We start from the raw sequence: 18,052 nt of genomic DNA, 5'->3' as shown, positions 1-18,052 counted from the left end.
CCGCAGAAGCCAAGGCTGGGCTGGAGCAGAAGGCCTGCAATTCTCTGATAGTGCTGCCTGCCACGCCCACGTCACTGCAGTAAGTAGCGGTCCTGGCTCCCAGGCACCCACTGGAAGCTGGGCACAGCGGAAGGAAGTCAGGGTCTTCTTACCGCACCAGGCAGGGAGGGTCCTGCTGCAGTCTCCAGAACCACTCTCCTACCCGACTCCCCATGCCCATTGTGCCCACCAGCCTGGACCAACCTCGGTGGTTCGGAGGGGAGGGGTCTCTGCCCACCTTTGGGAGACATGGGGGACGTCACTGCTCCTGTCTAACGGGCATCATCTGGTGGGACGTCACTGCTTACTCTTGGAAGACTTCAGGGGTTCTCAGTTGTGGGTAGTTGAGACCACCGTCCACAGCTGATGCCAGCAAAGCACCACTGTACGCATCTGGAAGGGCTTAGGCTCAGCTCAGCCTTGAAGATGCCCCGGGGGATGCCAGCAGCTGCAGGGCCTCGGGAAATGCGGCCCCAGCACCGGAGAGGGCCTGTACCCACTCCAACCCCCTCAAAAATGCAACAATAAGAGACAGGCCTCAGGGCGCATCCCAGCCATGACCAAACAGAGGACGGCCACACCCCCAGGGAGAGGCCGGGTGGGGAACGCGGGGCGCAGCCCTCCCAGTCCAACCCCTTGGGGCAGGGTTCCCGCCGACGCTGCCCTCCAGGCCACCCGATCCTCGAGCCGGCCAGACCCACGGACCCGCGGAAGGGAAAGGGGACGGCCTCGGGTCGGCGGGACGGCCGTCGGAAGGCACCCTCCACGCCGAAGCCGTCTTCCAAACACCCCAACATGGCCCGGGGCGGCAGTCAGAACTGGACCTCCGGGGAGTCAGAAGGGCGGCCGGACGAGCAGACGACAGAGGATACCGGGTGAGCCGGAGGTGTCGCGCCGGGACGGGGCGTCGGGAGTGTCCGCTGAGAACCTGCCGCCGCGCCCCAGCCCACCAGGTCCAGGCGCCGCCGGAACCTCCGCGAAGGTTCTGGGCCTTTGTGGCGTCACTGTCTCCTTGCGGAACCTTCCGCCGGCGCCGAATAAAACCCGCCGCGGAGGAGCCGGCGGCTCGAGTGCGGCGGTGCCGGGCGCGGAGGTCGGCCCGGCGCGGGCGGGCGGGAGGGCGGGGGCGCCGGCGGCTGCGGCCGTGACCGTGACGCGCGGGCGGGCGGCGGGGGCGCCGGCCAGGGGCCCGGCTGGGGCGTCCGGGGCGCGCTGACCGTCCTGCCCGCCCCACCCCGCAGAGACAAGATGGTGAAGGAGACCCAGTACTATGACATCCTGGGGGTGAAGCCCAGCGCCTCCCCGGAGGAGATCAAGAAGGCCTATCGGAAGCTGGCGCTCAAGTACCACCCAGACAAGAACCCGGATGAGGGCGAGAAGGTGCTGGCCGGGCTCGGGGCGGCGCGGGCCGGGCTCGCGCGGGGCCCGCCGTCAATTATTCAGCCCGCAGCTCGGGGGCTGTGAATTATTGAAGGCGGCGGGGAACCCGAGCCACGCTTGTTGATGAGGCGGTCGCCAGGTGCTGCGCGCACCCCGCCGCGGGGCCGGGCCGGGGCCTGGGGTGGCCCGAGGCCGAGGGGGCGCGGCGCGGTCAGATGGAGGGCACTTCGCCGAGCCCCGGGCTCGCCGGGTGGAGTATCGGGACTGGTGACCCCTGGCGACCCCCCGCTCGGCCCATTCATTCCTCTGGTCGCTCCACAAGTGTTTAGGGGGCGCCTCCGAATGCTGGGGAGGGCCGGGATGGAAAAGTGGGGGCCGCGTTCTCCTAGGGTTTGCGGACATTCCTCTTAGAAAGGCAGCCAACACGCAGGGAAACTGAGGCACACACGACCAGAAGTTGTGTTCCTGCTGGGAACGACTGGATTTCAATTATTCTTGTTCTGGTTTTCCCTGTTTATGCACAAGCCCTGGAGATGAATTTCTTTAATCTGAACCAGTACCTTGGACACCCCGGTGTCCCTCTGGAGAATGGCTGACTGAGTTTGTCCTGTGTGCCTATCTCCTGCCTGATCAAGGTTGTCAGACACTGAATAATCACCTTTTCTTTATTAAACAGGGACACGGAGATTTTTAATCTGACACATCATTTTATATGAACATTTCAGGTTTTCTGTGACCGATGACCCGCAGTTGACCCGAAGGACTAATAATAGGCTGAAAAATACTCTGCATACATAAATGAAAGGCCTAAATGAAACTTCTTCATCCTGTTCATAGGAGAAGAATCAACCTGCTTTTTATGCCCAAGGAGGCTCATTACCCACCAGAGTAGGTGATTAGAAGGATCAGGCATTCATCCTTGGGAAAGCTTATTGGCCTTATCACTCTTCCTCTGACTGCTTGCTGTTGTCTTATAAAACTTGGGATGTCCTGGATGGTTGTTGGGAGGTGGGGTTTTATAGTAGGTGATAGCGATGACACTTGGACCACTTTTGAAGCGGTAGTTCACTCGGCTGGCACTTAGACTTGCCCGAAACAGCGCTAGTATCAAAATACCTGTCTGTGGGAGCGTTTGCAAGCTGGAGAAAGCTGCCTAAGAAGGTTGGCTGGGTGGCAACAGTGATACAATGTTTATATTTAGCCACATGTGCCCAGTGTGGCTGTCACAAGTTTAAAATGCTTTCCTGTAAGACCATTTGTCTGTTACTTGTGTTCTTTCTCATCTATATTTAGGTGGCTTACTGTAGCTTTGAAAGTCACTGGCTTTTTATGTAGTGTTGGTGATTCATAGATTTGCTCCCTATATTCATTGTAAGCTGTTTCTGAGAACATCCTTTAAGGAGAGCACAGCCAGGCTTCTAATTTCACGTTTCAGGGGCAGTGTGTGGGAAAGCCTTCTGACCCCAGTTCAGGTCAGATCTCAGAGCGCTGTCCAAGCGTAAGTCATGGCTGTGTGCCTGCAGTTGGAGTGAGTAGGCTGCTGGTGTTCTGAAGCTTTTTTTAAAATTAGACTTGACTGGTAATACATTTCTGTAGGTGTTGCCTTGCATATATGTATACCTGTCTGAGCAGAGGTGGTTGATTTGTTTTAAGCTAATATTTATAACCAGGTATTGAATTAGTGTCATGTAAGTGAGGCTGTTGAAGTGTCTGGCAGGTCCCTTGCAGCTTTAGGGGGAGGTGGGGGAGGGGTTCTGTGATGTTTCAGGAATACAATACTTCTCCCTCCCCACCGTCCTTTAATTTAGTTCTCTGCTAAAACTTCTTCTAGGAGACTGCCTCTGACCACAGCGTGAACCACTTGTCCTCAACCTTCTTTAATTGTGGTTCCTGTCTGCTGCCCATATTCCCCAGAATCGAAAGGAGTTGAGGAGATTGGGGACCCGGTTTATAGAAACTCTACTATAAGTTGCCTAGAGAGGACTCATGCGTTCACTCACCAGATAACCTCCTTTCTGGTCCTTCTATGTAGTGGGCACAATGTGTAGGCCTTTGCTTTTTTGTGCAAGTCTGTTTTATCTGCCATAGGCGGAACCTTTTTTTTATTTTTTTCCTGCTGAGTTAGTCACTGTATTAACATCTCTTCAAAAATAGACTAAGCCCGTCCCTTGCTCCTTGCTCCGGGGCAGCGGGGAAGGCTGCTGGGCTGCTGGTCTTCGCTTTGTGCCCTGTTGTCCTGCGTTGCTAAGCGCTGGGTGCCTGTGTTTGTTGTCAGGTGCTTTGCCTGGAGTCTCTACTTCCCTGCAGCTGGTTTTCTGAAAGACACACAGGCAGTGTGTAGGTAAGCGAGCCCCTTTTGGGGGCCATGACTGGGGATACAGTCGTGACTGTTAACCCCAGCCAGCTTTGGAGAGGACTTTGCTCTTTTGGCCAATTTCACTGTAACTTTTAGTTTGAATGACAGACGTTCAAATTCAAAAATATTAAGAGGGCAGCACTGTACAGAAAATGTCAGGATATTGAGGAAAACCCACCAAGTACACATGACCCTAAGTGCTGTCGCTGTGCTTCCTTCCAGCCTTTTCCCAGGGTGATTGTACACAGGCATCCAGGCACATAAGTCTTTTTCCCTCACCAGTTAATATTTTACCATCAGTGCTTTCCCAAGTTGCTGCATAGTCTCCAAAGCCATTTTTCCAGCTGCATAATAATTTTTTTAAAAGTCCTGTGGCAGGGAGTTCCCTGGTGGTTCAGTAGTTAAGAATCTGCCTTCTAATGCAGGGCATGCAGGTTGTTGGGGACAACAACTTAGTCAGGGGACTAAGAGCCCACATGCCACAAGGCTGTTAAGCCCACATGCTGCAACAGAGACCAATGGAAAAAAACCCAAAACAGTCCTGTGGCAAATTATTACTGTCTGAAAGGTGAGTTGGACAGAGTACTAGTCTCCTGCTGTGAGAACGGGGTCAGGCACAGAGCTGAATTAGACTCTGGAGTGCCGAGACCCCCAGGGTTGTGGGAGCCCCATGCCCACATGAGATCTGCCCTTCTGGAAGAGGGCATTCCTTTTCCTTTGTAGATTAATCATCTGTTCTGTTAAGTCCAAGTGTCTTTTTCAAGTATCCATAATATTTGGTGAGTGTTTCTAGTGGACAGTTGCATGAAGTATATTTACCTAGTGCAGACCCCAGGGACTCTCTCAGGGCAGCCTGGCCTGATTGCTTTCTGATCTTCTGTGCTATGCACCTCATCCCTATACCTCTTTTTCTGCTGTGGAAAGGAGTAAGTAGTGAGTGCTGCCTCTTTCTTTACATAAATGGTGTGCGAGAATCAATATATCAAAAGACCTAATTACCTTGAGTATAACTCTGATGTCTCTGAGACAGTTTTTTAAATTACCCAGTTGTTAGCTATTACTTATTAGCTATCATCTGTTATTTTTTATTACTTACTAGATCTCCATCCGGGATCTGCAGTACAGGAGAAAACCTAGTGTCTCTGTCATTTCCATATTTGTATATTCAGAGCACTTTTTTTTCCTATGTGTTTTCTGGAGCCAGCTGCATTATAGGATGTTTATATAGACATCCATCTCACAGATTAAACCATACCTCTGAAGAACCAAGACTCTATCTCATTTATTCATTTCTCAATTCCCAGAATTGAGTCATTCATGTAGCAAGTATTTCCCAAGCGCCTTCTACATGCTCGGCAGTGTTTTAGGCTTGGGGATATGCTAGTGGACACAGCTGACCTAACTCCCTGTCCTCAGGGAACTGACGTGGCAGTGGGGGACACAACCCCAGCAGTAATTGCTCAGGTGTTGGGGAACAGCCAGGAGGCCGGTAAAGCACAAGCAGAATTTTGGAGAGCTGGAGGCAGTGGTGTCAAGTTGAGCTTGTAGATGAAAATAAGAATTAGGTTTTACCCCAAGTGAAATGGGCCCCTTGGAAGGCAGGAGGCAGAGGGTTGACACTATTAGCTGACAGGTTCTGGCTGCCGTGTGCAGAAGACTAAAAGCTGGGGTGAGGGTGGAAGATGGGACTCCATTAGGAAGTTACTGTGGTTATCCAGGCCAAAGAGGGTGGCCTGCACCTGGGCAGGCATAGTGGTGGTGAGAAGGGATGGATTTTGGATATTTTATAGTGATTTATGTTAAAAACTTCTCTATCTACAGAAAAGACGAGAATGGTACAACAAACGTGTGTTTCTTTCACCCACTTTCACTGATTATAAATATGTCACTATATTTGCTTTCCCCATCTCTGTTACCTGCTAAAGCTTTTGAAAGTAAGTTGCACACATCATAACCTGTTAGCCCTAAATGTTTCTCCTGGGGAAAACAATATCTTTTACATAACCATAGTTATGTAAACCGTAGCCAGACTCCTCTATCCATGGGATTTTCCAGGCAAAAATACTGGAGTGGGTTGCCATTGCCTCCTCCAGGGGATCTTCCCGACCCAGGGATTGAATCGGCATCTCCTGCATTGGCAGGCGGATTCTGTACTACTAGCACCACCTGAGAAGCCCCACATAACCACAGTACAGTTATCAAATTAACATTGAGAAATTATCCAATTAACATAGAGAAAAAAATTCCTGTTTTTCCAGTTGTTCTAATGTCCTTTGTAGCCATTTTTTTCTCCAATGTAAGATTCAGTACAGGATCCAATTCAGAGTCACATGTTACATTTAGTTTTCCTGTCTTTTAGTTTTGCAATGTGTGCGTGCATGCATGCTAAGTTACTTCAGTCGTGTCTGATTCTTAGCGACCCCATGGATTGTAGCCCTCCAGGCTCCTCTGTCCATGGGATTCTCCAGGCAAGAATACTGGAGTGGGTTGCCATGTCCTCCTCCAGGGGATCTTCCCAACCCAGGGATTGAAACCAGGTCTGTTATATGTCCTGCATTAGCAGGCAAGTTCTTTACCACTAGTGCCACCTGGAGTTTTGCTACTTCAGTTTGGGTTCTCTGATTCTATTCTTACAGTTGGATTACAAGATACATTTTTGGCAGACTTGGGTGTTTTGTCTGTCTCAGGGCACTGGAAATAGACTTTTGAAGGTAGCATCAGAAGGATTTGTTGACAGATGAGATGTGAGGGAGAGGAAATGAGGTTTTGGCATTGCCAATAAGTGAGATACGGGGGAGACTGCAAGAGGGGAGGGACTTTGAGGGGTGATCAGGACAGTTTTATGCACACTGTCTGCAGCCCGAATGCAGAGTGTTGCTCACAAGATGTTTGTAGTTGAATTTCATGCTAATGAACTAAGAAAGCAGCCCTCCTGAGCTGGAAAGCCAGCAGTATGCTGGGAGCACTGGGCTTTTTCTGGTTGTAGGTTCAGTCCTGGCCTGGTCTCATGATGTCTTAATTCTGCTCCACGTCTTCCTGTCTGGTGCAGCCTGAGGATGCAGAAAGTCCTCCCTACCGCTCTGTATCCTTACCCTCTGCAGAGAGGCAGTGGTCCTGCATCTCATCCTGTAGTAATGCTTGCCCTGTGTATCCCACGCTACAAGGGGGTTGAATGGAAAAGTCAGGTTCCAGATAACATATAGACCCACCAGTTTGCGGGATTGGGTGCAGAATCCCTTTGATACTGCATTCGTATGGTGAGTTTGCTTCATAAACAACTCAAACCTTCTCTCTCTTTTTAATCTTTTTCTTTTTTTTCTTTTAAAGTTTAAGCTCATATCCCAGGCATATGAAGTGCTTTCAGATCCAAAGAAAAGGGACATTTATGACCAGGGTGGTGAACAGGCCATTAAGGAAGGAGGCTCAGGCAGCCCCAGCTTCTCTTCCCCCATGGACATCTTCGACATGTTCTTTGGTGGCGGAGGACGAATGGCTCGAGAGAGAAGAGGTAAATAAAGACGTTAAGCAAGTTTTAGTTTCCAAATTGTATGTGTTACTGATATCAGGAGGGATCTTGCCTTAAAAGGGTGTGGTTACCGTGTTTGAGAAATCATTAACTTTAAGTAGTTCATCACTGGTCTAGTATCCAGGCTACCCGGAGTCTCTAAATACAGCTAGTAGTTAATTGCCTGACGCTCTCCAAACCCCACATATAAAGGAGCGGATGGTGAATTCCCTGGTGGTCCAGTGCTAAGGATTCTGCCCTTTTACTTTCAGGGCCTGGGTTCAATTTCTAGTCGGGAAACTAAGATCCCCCAAGTGGTGTGCTCCACTCCACCCCACCCCCACAAAGGAGCAAATGGGGGTGAGGAGAAAGGAGGAAGCTCAAGATTACCTTGCCCTCCTTTTCTCTCCTGTTGGGGTCAGACTCCCAGTGTCCTAAGAGCTGTGAATGGCACCTCCTGTGGTTATTACTGATGACTCTGCCAGAGTGCCCGCCTCCTCTCTGAGTCTCCTGACCCGGGTGGGGCCCGTGGGCTCTATTTCTAGCTGGTGGTCTGCCATGTGGAGTGCAGCCTCATTTCCTCAGCCTCCTCAGGAGATTCTCTAGGTAGCAAAATTCACCCCTTGACGTTTGAACATCTTTGTAAAAGAAACTACCTTGCCCATCTCTTCAGAATGCATTAGGTCTAGCAGCTTCATCCCCAGAGGGGAATGAGGAACTTGACTCTTAGCGAATGGCCCCAGGGCTCTGTTTTTTGATTCTGGGGTTTGTTCTTCCAAATTTTTCTATCCCTTACCTCCTGACAGGCTCTAGGCTGTCACCTCTGACTATTACCAGTGGTCTCTTACAGCCCCCTTCCCCTGTCCAGCTTACAGTTGGTACTCTTCTTTAGACCTCAAAACCAGATAGATAGCCAAGCTTATTACAATCCTGAATGAAATAAAAACAAACAAGCTCTGCATTGAGGTTTAAGAAGGGTGGTTTGGTGTCAACAAGAGGCCCCTGGATGAATAAGGCTATACTGATTCTCACATTATAATTGACTTCGGGCTTTAAAACCTTGGCTGTCAATTCTGTGAATATAGTGTGTTAAAAATCACAAAGTGTTTATTAGGCAAAAATCTTTACCCTGTTGTCTGGGTGCATTGCCTGCTCATATAATTGACAGTGTGGATGTGATTAAAACCTTTGGGTGTCCTCTTGCCCAGCTCTCTCACTGTCTTGAGATGAACAACTTCACACCCTTAATTAAGTCATCTCTCAAGGTTGACAGCCAATAACCAAGGACAGCATCTCAGTCCTTGAGATGAGTCCTCATCTCAGTCCATCTCTCAGACCTCAAGAGCCCTATGGGCAGCAGAGGGGGACCTGATGCTGTGGGTCCTGAGAGGCTGGGATGGCACCAGAGCAGACAGACGCCCTCCCTGAAGGTGAAAGGCCCACTGTCCTGGGTGAACAGACAAGATTGCCACAGATGAAAGAGTTTGCAGTCAGTCACAAGTCACAGAAGGGCTCAAAAAGTAAAGGGCATTATGTTCAAGAAAGAGTTTCAGTTGAAGGTCGAGAGACTGACTTCATGTGTCATCTGTAAGAAAAGGTCTCTTTTCATGGGGAGCCTGCTTCACCAGTCTCATGGGTTAACATAATGGGTTTCCTCATTGATCTCTGATTCTCAGATTTGTTCTTAGAAAATGAAGATGGAAAGTCTTTGTGACATCTATAAATGATTGAATAATTAGCTCATAGCTGTAACAGTATTAGTTCTCATATTGGCAGAGGGCCAGAAGGATGGGCCAGGTGTAACAAAAGCTTTGCCTCCCCCAGGGAAGGGAATGAATGACAACAGGCACAGTCTGAGTCTCTGGAGACTTCATACAACTAAAGGTCATATAGGTGGTATTTAATACAGTGGTATATTTGATACAGTATTACTGACTGTTTCTTCTCCTCCTCCATAAGGCAAGAATGTGGTACATCAGTTGTCTGTAACTCTTGAAGATTTATATAATGGAGTCACAAAGAAACTGGCTCTCCAGAAAAATGTAATTTGTGAGAAATGTGAAGGTAAGGATTCATTTCTGAATGAGTCTCATAGTTCTGGTTCCTCAGATCTGTAAACAATTCTTATTGTTTTACAATTCAGAGAAAAACAATTGATCTTTTCAAATATGAAGGTCAGAAATTACAAACCGGTGGCCTGAGGGCCAAACCCATTTTATTTGGCCCTGTTCATCTTTTATTTGGATTGCACATTTAGTTAATGTGTTGTCAATTATTTTAAAAATATAGAAATGAAGACAGTTCACCCAGCCCTAGGGGTCAGCACACTTTTGCTGTAAAGAGCCAGATGGTAGCTATTTTGGGCTCTGTGAGCCATAGTGTCTCTGTTGTAACCGTTGACAGAGCCATAGACAGGAAATAAGCAGAGAAACAGATGATGCACCTGTGTTCTAATAAAGATTTATTTACAAAACCAGGTAGCTGGCCATAGTTTACAGTCCTTGACTTAAACGTAAATGTAATTAGCATGGGTCTTTAAAATCTAATTTTTCAAGAAACGTCAGATCCGGTGACTTGGTCACACGCTGTCCCATAGAGAAGTGGCTGGGCTGGGTAGCTGCTCCTATGGGCAGGGATGTGTTCTCAAGCCTCCACGGTCACGTGCAGGCATGGGTGTTTTTCCACTCTGTGGTGGAAGAAAATAGCTGGTGACGTTAAAGTGATGAATTTGCCTTGGCACAGCCAAAACCACAAATATTTGCAATCACATGTTAATATCTGGATATTGTCTGCTTGCCTAGAATCATCCAGACTCTCTCACGTGGCTTTTTATGATTGTGAATAGAATTCAAACCCCAGTGTCCAGTTTCATGGCTCATCACCTTCTGCGGTGGCGTCCAGCAGAGCCTCTTTTAAGGGAAGAGTACAGCCTCGTTCCTCTCTCCTCGCAGGCATTGGTGGGAAGAAGGGGTCTGTGGAGAAGTGCCCGGTGTGCAAGGGGCGAGGGATGCAGATTCACATCCAGCAGATTGGGCCGGGCATGGTGCAGCAGATCCAGACCGTGTGCATCGAGTGCAAGGGCCAGGGCGAGCGCATCAACCCCAAGGACCGCTGCGAAAGCTGCAACGGTGCCAAGGTCATCCGAGAGAAGAAGATTATCGAGGTGCACGTGGAGAAAGGTGAGGCAGCGCAGCACTAGCACCCCAGGCTGGTAGAAGTGCGTCTCAGGTGCTGACTGTGGAACACGCAGGTTAGGTGTCAGGGGAGGGAGCCACAGCACAGCTGCTGTTGGGACACCCTTGGTGTGTGCCATCGGCTCTTTGGATCGAAAGCATCTTCTTAAGGTTTTCCAGTGCTCCGGAAGTCACTTGACCTTGATTTTGGTTAATTGCCCTCCCTTGCAATTCTCAAACCATCCTTTAGAGTCATTTGCTAATGACTTTTGTCATGCATTGGCCGTGAGAGCTCATGTACATCTTCACAGCTGTGCGTCCCTTTTTTTCCACACATTTCCCCTCTGTTGCAGCAGATTCTCCCAAATCCAGCACCTTCCCCCTGCTATTGATTTTGCCTGGGGGCATCATTTTAAGGGCTTTCCCCCTCTTAGCTATTCCCCTGATTATTTTGTGTCTTTCTAATCCAGAGAATATACTTTAGGTGAGAGATGAGACCAAAGTCCCCAGTTCAGTACCCAAACCAGCACACAGGTTGGAGGACTTGGCCCTGTGCCTGGGTGCACACAGAGACTGGTTAGAGCACTGCTTGTGCCTCAGAAACGGACGTGTGCTCACAGTGTGCTGTCAGCTGTGGCGTCGGGGCCTGGGGAGACAGTGCACGCTTGCGCTGTGCCGAGGTGGCGGCCTCGTCTCCCGTTCTCCTTACTGTGCGTGTGGCTGAGGACCGGGGATGTGTGCAGGGGAGTGAGGCCTCTGTCACCGGTATTCCTAGCCACCACTCCAGCCCCAGGCCTGCACAAAGTTGGGAGCTTTGATGAGTAACGAACCCCCCAAAGGCTCTGTGAGCCTCTTCTAAAGCTTTGTTGAAAGTATGGTTTTTAAGAGAAATGGCTAATCAGAAAGGGATGATGTTTCATAGGTATGAAAGATGGGCAAAAGATACTATTTCATGGAGAAGGAGATCAGGAGCCCGAGCTGGAGCCTGGTGATGTCATAATTGTGCTTGATCAGAAGGATCATAGTGTCTTTCAGAGACGAGGCCATGACTTGATCATGAAAATGAAAATTCAGCTTTCTGAAGCCCTTTGTGGCTTCAAGAAGACGATAAAAACACTGGATGATCGAGTCCTTGTTATTACATCCAAATCAGGTAATGTTTCAAATGTGTGTTTCCTTGTAGTTCTTCTGTGTGTTTGGCCCGATGAACCTGGCAACTTAGCCTTGGTTTCACATTCAAGTTTAGTGTGACATGATTTTCTGTAAATTTAAAATCATCAGTAGAGTCTCGAGAATTTTTTGAATTTCTTTTATAGTCTTCTTGAAAAAAATTCAGAGTTGGAATCTGTGGGAACCTAAAATTCTACCTGGAACCTACCAACCTGACTTAAATTTTTAAAAAATTAACTTTGGTATAATAAAACACAGCTGATAATAGGTGGTTTTTTCCCCTATCACGTGGTGATCTGAGCTGATTCATCCACATTCCTCTAGCCTCTCTGTTGTCAGTTACATATGAGACATTTTAAAATAGAATATTCCTGAAAAAAGATGTGGCCTGCCAGCTTACCTTTGGTGGCATCTAGAGAACTGCTTATCTGCACACGTGCGCAGGAGCTGGAGGGAGCTGCCTCTGGACCAGAAGGATTCTCACGGGCCTGAGAGCTCAGCCTGCCAGCACGTGTCTAGATGCCAGGCTCCCAGCTCCCAGGGGGGCTAGTGCTCACTGTAGCTAGGGCCTCAGAGGACCTGCCTGGAAGGGGCTGTGGGGAGAAGGGAGAGAGACCAGGCTGGGACACTCAACTCGCAGCTGCCTGTGAACAGCACTTCAGGTCAGCTGTCCATGTCAAAGAATGTCCAGATGGGTGTTGTGGTGGCTGAGCCACCCAGATATTCTTGACCCCATTCTTGGCCATGAGCAGTGCTGTTCTGGTCCCCTCGCTGGGCACAGGGTTATTGGGGAGTCTAACTTTTCATGTGCGCATCTGGGACTTAAAGCTAGATGGGATGGGTTCAGGGCTGGGCTTGGCAGTAACCAGCCAATGAGCCTGTCCAACAGCACTGGAAATAAGCAAGACCCTGCAGTCCAGTGGGGTGAGCCACCTGGTCTCCCCAACCACCTTCTGGGCCTTTCCTTCCTCTGTATCCATTTCTCTCTCCCCTTTTCTGGCCTGTTCTCTTTCTCTGCCACTTTCCTCTTTGGCTCTTTCTGTTTCTTCCTTTTCTGGGTATAAATGAAATGGAATTATATACCCCAGTCTTGATCAGAGGTTTTCTTTTGTCTTTTACATTTTATTTGGAAACAAATTCAAACTTAACAAAAAGTTGTGAAAATAAAAGTAGCACGAGGACCACTGATGTATGATTTGCCTATTGTTAAAATTTTACCATATGATTTTTTGCTGTATTTGCATATAGATATACTTAAGGATTGAGGAAAAGCACTGCACTATAATACAAATATGCATGAAAAACTTAAATACAACATCTTCCTTTAGATTCCATTTTGTAAGCCTCCCAAGGCACCCATGGAGAAGGCAGTGGCACCCCACTCCAGTTCTCTTGCCTGGAAAATCCCATGGATGGAGGAGCCTGGTAGGCTGCAGTCCATGGGGTCGCGAAGAGTTGGACATGACTGAGCGACTTCACTTTCACGCATTGGAAAAGGAAATGGCAACCCACTCCAGTGTTCTTGCCTGGAGAATCCCAGGGATGGGGTCGCACAGAGTCGGACACAACTGAAGTGACTTAGCAGTTAGCAAGGCACCCAATTCCTCCCCTCACTTGTGTAGGAAAGTTTGAGGATTGTAGTTTGCACAAAGCCCTAGATTGTGAGTGGGTGTGTGCCCAAGACCCCTGGTATCATGTCCAGCGTCCCCTAACATCACCTCAACCCTGATTCCAGTCCTTCTGGGAATAGGAGCTGGGTGGCATCTTTGGGATGCTGTGTGACTTCTTTGGGAAAGCTCATCCTTGGCCAAGCTCCCTGGAGCTGGGGCCCGTGCCATGGGATGGGAGCCCAGGGCTCCTTGCTGCCTCCCAACTAATCCCAGCCACAGGGAACCTAGAGGCCAAGGACAGGAGAGAGGAGGCGAGCCCCAGAGGGAGAGAAGTGAACCCTGAGAAACCCATTTCTTTGCTTAGTTATGAGGGCAGGGTGTCCGGAAAACCTCCTGCTGGAGATTTCACCTGTGTTTTTTCTTTTTGCCCATTTATCTTTTTTTTTTTTTTTTTTTTGAGTCCTTTCCTTTTCTTTTCAGCTTTTCTGTTGTTTTGGCTTATTTATCTTTCCTTCATTTCCTCTTCCTTCTTTTGCTATTATAGTGCCTTCCTTGCTAGAGCCCCTTAGGCTGTCTTGAAAATGGCTGAGAGTCAGATTAGAGAAAAACGTGCCTTAAGAGCTTCAGCAGGTTGTGATCCCCCTGACTGAAGGCAGATCTGTACCTCACAGAAGAGCCAAGTCATCCTCTTTTCCCTCTCTTACATGTGGTTGTCCATACTTGGTCCCAGGGCTTCCTTGCCCACAGTGAGTTAAAGCAGAAGCCTGAGAAGCGGTGCTGAGGGCAATAAGAAGTGACATCTGATAGGAACAGAGAGACAGAAAGCTATTTAAAAACAAAACGAAAACCGTAACAAGCCCAGTAGCATGGGGCTGTTTGGCTAAGGCTGCCGTCAGCAGCTCTAAGGGCCCTGTGTGAGCCACAGCCCTGTGCTGGATGACCCCCAAGGAGAGTCCTCCACACGCTTTATTTTGAAAAATTCCCATGAGATACTTTAAAAGATTTCCTCTGGAGAGTGTTCATCCAGGGGAGTAGGGTGCTGAATAAATGAGTGTTTGCACCACCGCACCCCCCGCCATTCATATTTTTCCTGAGTATTTATTTCTCTACCCATTTTCATTACTGAGCTGAAAAGCATCCTTTTTTAAATTTTTTTTTAAAGAAACCCTTTTATCTCTTCATATTTGGAAGGAAAAAATATTTTTAGATTTGGGGGTAAACCAAGTGCTCTGGGGGTGCTGAACTCCCATGATACCTTCTGAAAAAGTGTAGAAATGTAAGACCCAGCAAGTGCAAGCCGGGCCAGTTCTGGCCCATGGGCATGTGAGGAGACCCCTGTGCCTTTTGAGCTCCCTGCCCAGGAAGCTGGCTCTCCTGCCGGGCTCCTTCGAGGCTGATTCCTGCTCTAAGCTGTGCTCGAGTCTGTGAGGAGGAGAATCTCTTCCCACTCATGAGAAAGTCATTTGTAATATCTGAAGAGGCAGGCTAACACAATAGCCCTGTTTTCCCAAACTAAGTGTTGATTCCTAGTTCATGTTTTTAAACCTGCTTTATGATGGAGGCTCCAGCCCCTTCTCCTTGGATACACTGCAGGAGCCCACGCATGGATCTGAAAGGGTCCCACTCCCACCCTCCTCTCATCCCCTTCGCCCACCAGTTCCTCTGACAGGGACCATTCTGGCTGGGGCCAGCTTTCTAGTCAGATGCTCCATGACCCCTGCCTTAGCCTGCTGCTGTGAGTGTGCTCGGGCCTGCCCCAGGCTCCAGGTCGTTGTCCATCTTCCTATTTCATAAGTAAACCTTTTTTGTGTGTGTTTGTGACAGGTGAGGTGATAAAGCATGGGGACCTGAAATGTGTGCGTAATGAAGGAATGCCAATCTACAAATCACCTCTGGAGAAAGGGATTCTGATCATACAGTTTTTAGTAAGTGCCTGTGTATATGTGTGTGTGTGTGTGTGTGTGTGTGTGTGTCTGTGTCTGTGTGTGTGTTATTCTGGAGAAAGGGATTCTGATCATACAGTTTTTAGTAAGTGCCTGTGTATGTGTGTGTGTGTGTGTGTTATTCTGGAGAAAGGGATTCTGATCATACAGTTTTTAGTAAGTGCCTCTGTGTGTGTGTCTGTGTGTCTGTGTGTGTGTGTTATTCTCATGGGACATAAAATTAAATGCCTTAATTGGGAAGGGAAGAAACAACTGCTCTTTCCCACCTCACCCTTTACAGGTTATTTTTCCTGAAAAACACTGGCTTCCCCAAGACAAGCTTTCCCAGCTGGAAGCTCTGCTCCCGCCTCGACAGAAAGTCAGGATTACAGAGGACATGGATCAGGTGGAGCTGAAGGAGTTTAATCCCAACGAGCAGAACTGGCGCCAGCACAGGGAGGCCTATGAAGAGGACGATGACGGGCCGCGGGCCGGAGTGCAGTGCCAGACGGCATGACGCGGCCCCGTGCAGCGTGGCCTGGCGGGACTAGCACATCATGAATGTAAAGTTGGCGCAATGAAAAATGGCATCGCTTTAATGGCCTCGTGTTTGGGGTGTCCTGTGTATGTGTTCAGCATTCTCAACTGCTGAGTGTCTTTGGTTTTTTTTTTGTTTTTCTTTTGGTTGTAACTTAAGTTATAGCTTAATTTATATTTAAATGTTTTAAGTGTAAATCACCTCTAGTCTGCATATGAAATCTGTTTATTTACATTTTCAGGATATTTTTGAGATGCCAGTGAACGCACTGACACTTTGTGCTTCTAGTGGCTTTGCCATAATTCAGTTCCACCAATAAAGCACAGCCCAGACAGTAGCACTCAGCCCCTGAGCAAACCTCCAGGCACGAAGTGGGTGACCTGGCCCATGTCCAGCTCTGCAGTTTCTTCCCCTCTGCACCTGCCTCCCAAGGCAAAGTTATAGAGGGCATGATCTCAGGGCTGCTAATGTGACATTTCTGAATCTTGATTCCAGATGGTTCTCCTCAAGAATAAAAGCACATCTGTGGGCTGGATTTGGCTGCAGTGCCTGGCTCACACTGAGTGGGCTGCAGGGCCAACTTGGTTCCTGCTGTCTTATGCCCTTGAGTGTTTGGAGTGGGGTGGGTCTGATCATCTCTCTTGGAAGCTTCCTGAGCCTTCCAAGCCTTGTGGTGAGGACAAACCAGTGTTTTAAATGAAACACTGATAAAACTATTTGCCTGCAACCCCTGCACCTTGCCTTTTGTTGTTTTCTGTTGACAGCGTTTGCAGTGCTGTCCCACCAAAGTGCTTACTTGTAAAGAAAATGAAACCATCCACATCCCCAGCAGCCTTAGTGCAGCGACAGAAGCCGTGGGAGATGCTGGTGGCTCAGCGCCGTGGCACAGCCCGTTTCCCTGCCTGACCAGTGATCCTGGGTGACTTGAGGCTCTGGGAAGGCAGGGGACATCTCAGTGTTTTCCACCTCATTCTCCCAGATTCAGCTCCTTTCCAAAGGATGGATGGTTCATCTCCTTGCACAGCCATATCACAAAGGGCTTCCTGCTCAAGAGGTAAAGTTTTAGTGAGAACTTAAAAGTTCTACTCTGGACCGCAGTCTGTATGGACTACCACTGTAAATGATAACTTGTTCGAAAAGATATTAATTACTTGTTTACTCCTGGCAAGTAGACTACAATATAAATTTAGATTCCTCAACCTTCAGCCATTACTGCTCCTTTCCTTCCCGTAACAGTCACAAAGAAAAACTGCTGCCTTCTCAGCTGCTGGGTTAAAGCAGAGGCCACTTTTCAGATCCACCCTTACTTGGTCATACAGTGCCTGCAAGTGTGACTCAGACCAGGGGCCTCCCCAGGAGACCCAAAGGGCAGATCAGACCCACGGCAGGTAGGTTCAGCGGGTGGACCAGACTCTAGCAGAACACTGCTGGCTGGTGGGTGGGCATAATTTACTCAAGATAGGTACAGAAGGAGCCTGCCTGCCCCACTTTGACCATTAGTCAGGAAAGAAAGAAAATCTATTCTTCCAGCTAAGCCTGTATGAAAATCAGTTTACAAATGGACCACAACTCCAGGGTGTTCTGTTTCTGTGCTGTGACTTCCTAAAGAATTATTGCCAGAAAACTACTGTAGTTGATGATAAGGCAAAATTGCATTCAGCTCCTTGTCATGTAAATGGGATCTGGAGGGTGTTGCTTAAAATTTATTCCACCTGTACATTTGTCACTTTAAAATTAAAATTGAGCTGTTATGAGACAGATGGTTGTGTTTTTATTTTTTTACTTAGTTTTATTTCCAATGACCAGTGCTAAGGTGCCAGTTTGCCTCATATTGGTTGATAAAATGGAATGGAGTTTCTGCTCTCATGGAGCTTATATTTGGGGTGGGGATAAATACATCAGGCAATGAAGACTGCAGTGACGAATGAGAATAATGGGAAAGGGACCAGGGGAAGGCCTCTTACTGGGAGCAGACACCTGAGAACAACCTGAAAGCAGTGAAACCTATGAAAGTCAGGAAGGAACATCTGAGGAAGGCAGAGGAAATGGCCAGGGCTATGTGGCTATGATCTTGGGTGGCCTCAGGCTGTAGCATCTTAAAGCGGGGCTTGGGTTCCCAGAGATTGAGGTCAGGTCATGGCAGGGAAAGCACCGAATCCTAATCACTGGCCCAGAGGTCAGGGAAAGGGGCCCTGGCCCTTTGGCTTTGCAGAAAAGAATTTACACAAAGACAAAAAGCAGTAAAGCAAGTAAAAGGGTGGGGGGGGGGGGGGGGGGGGGGGAGGAGTATAGCACGTGTAGATAGATACATGGGCAGACTCAGAGAAGAGTCCCTGAGTTGCACTCTCCTGACAGTCTG

The 18,052-nt window shown here is 48.6% G+C and overlaps 1 protein-coding gene across 2 annotated transcripts; it reads left to right on the top strand.

The window, feature by feature from the left end:
* Positions 1-359: 359 nt before the first annotated feature.
* Positions 360-17,449, top strand: DNAJA4 (DnaJ heat shock protein family (Hsp40) member A4). Of its 2 annotated transcripts, none has more exons than XM_043489756.1 (8): positions 360-914; positions 1,281-1,419; positions 7,103-7,283; positions 9,240-9,344; positions 10,232-10,459; positions 11,376-11,606; positions 15,058-15,158; positions 15,457-17,449. In XM_043489756.1, exons 1-8 carry the CDS (start codon positions 835-837, stop codon positions 15,670-15,672), a joined length of 1,281 nt encoding a protein of 426 aa, XP_043345691.1. In that variant the 5' UTR covers positions 360-834; the 3' UTR covers positions 15,673-17,449. The 2 variants fall into 2 exon arrangements, with proteins under 2 accessions (XP_043345691.1, XP_043345692.1); XM_043489757.1 differs by lacking the exon at positions 360-914 and adding an exon at positions 999-1,132.
* The last annotated feature ends 603 nt before the right edge of the window (positions 17,450-18,052 follow it).

The sequence above is a fragment of the Cervus canadensis genome, chromosome 17 (genome assembly GCF_019320065.1).
Source record: "Cervus canadensis isolate Bull #8, Minnesota chromosome 17, ASM1932006v1, whole genome shotgun sequence".
In the NCBI taxonomy this organism is placed as follows: Eukaryota; Metazoa; Chordata; class Mammalia; order Artiodactyla; family Cervidae; genus Cervus; species Cervus canadensis.
This window is presented reverse-complemented; position numbering and strand designations above follow the sequence as displayed.

Bases quoted from the DNA above. Each gene is read 5' to 3' on its own strand.
- DNAJA4 (XM_043489756.1), top strand. From the start codon at position 835: ATGGCCCGGGGCGGCAGTCAGAACTGGACCTCCGGGGAGTCAGAAGGG. The intron at 9,345-10,231 runs GTAAGGATTCAT...CTCTCCTCGCAG, and splicing joins AATTTGTGAGAAATGTGAAG to GCATTGGTGGGAAGAAGGGG. The intron at 10,460-11,375 runs GTGAGGCAGCGC...GATGTTTCATAG, and splicing joins CGAGGTGCACGTGGAGAAAG to GTATGAAAGATGGGCAAAAG.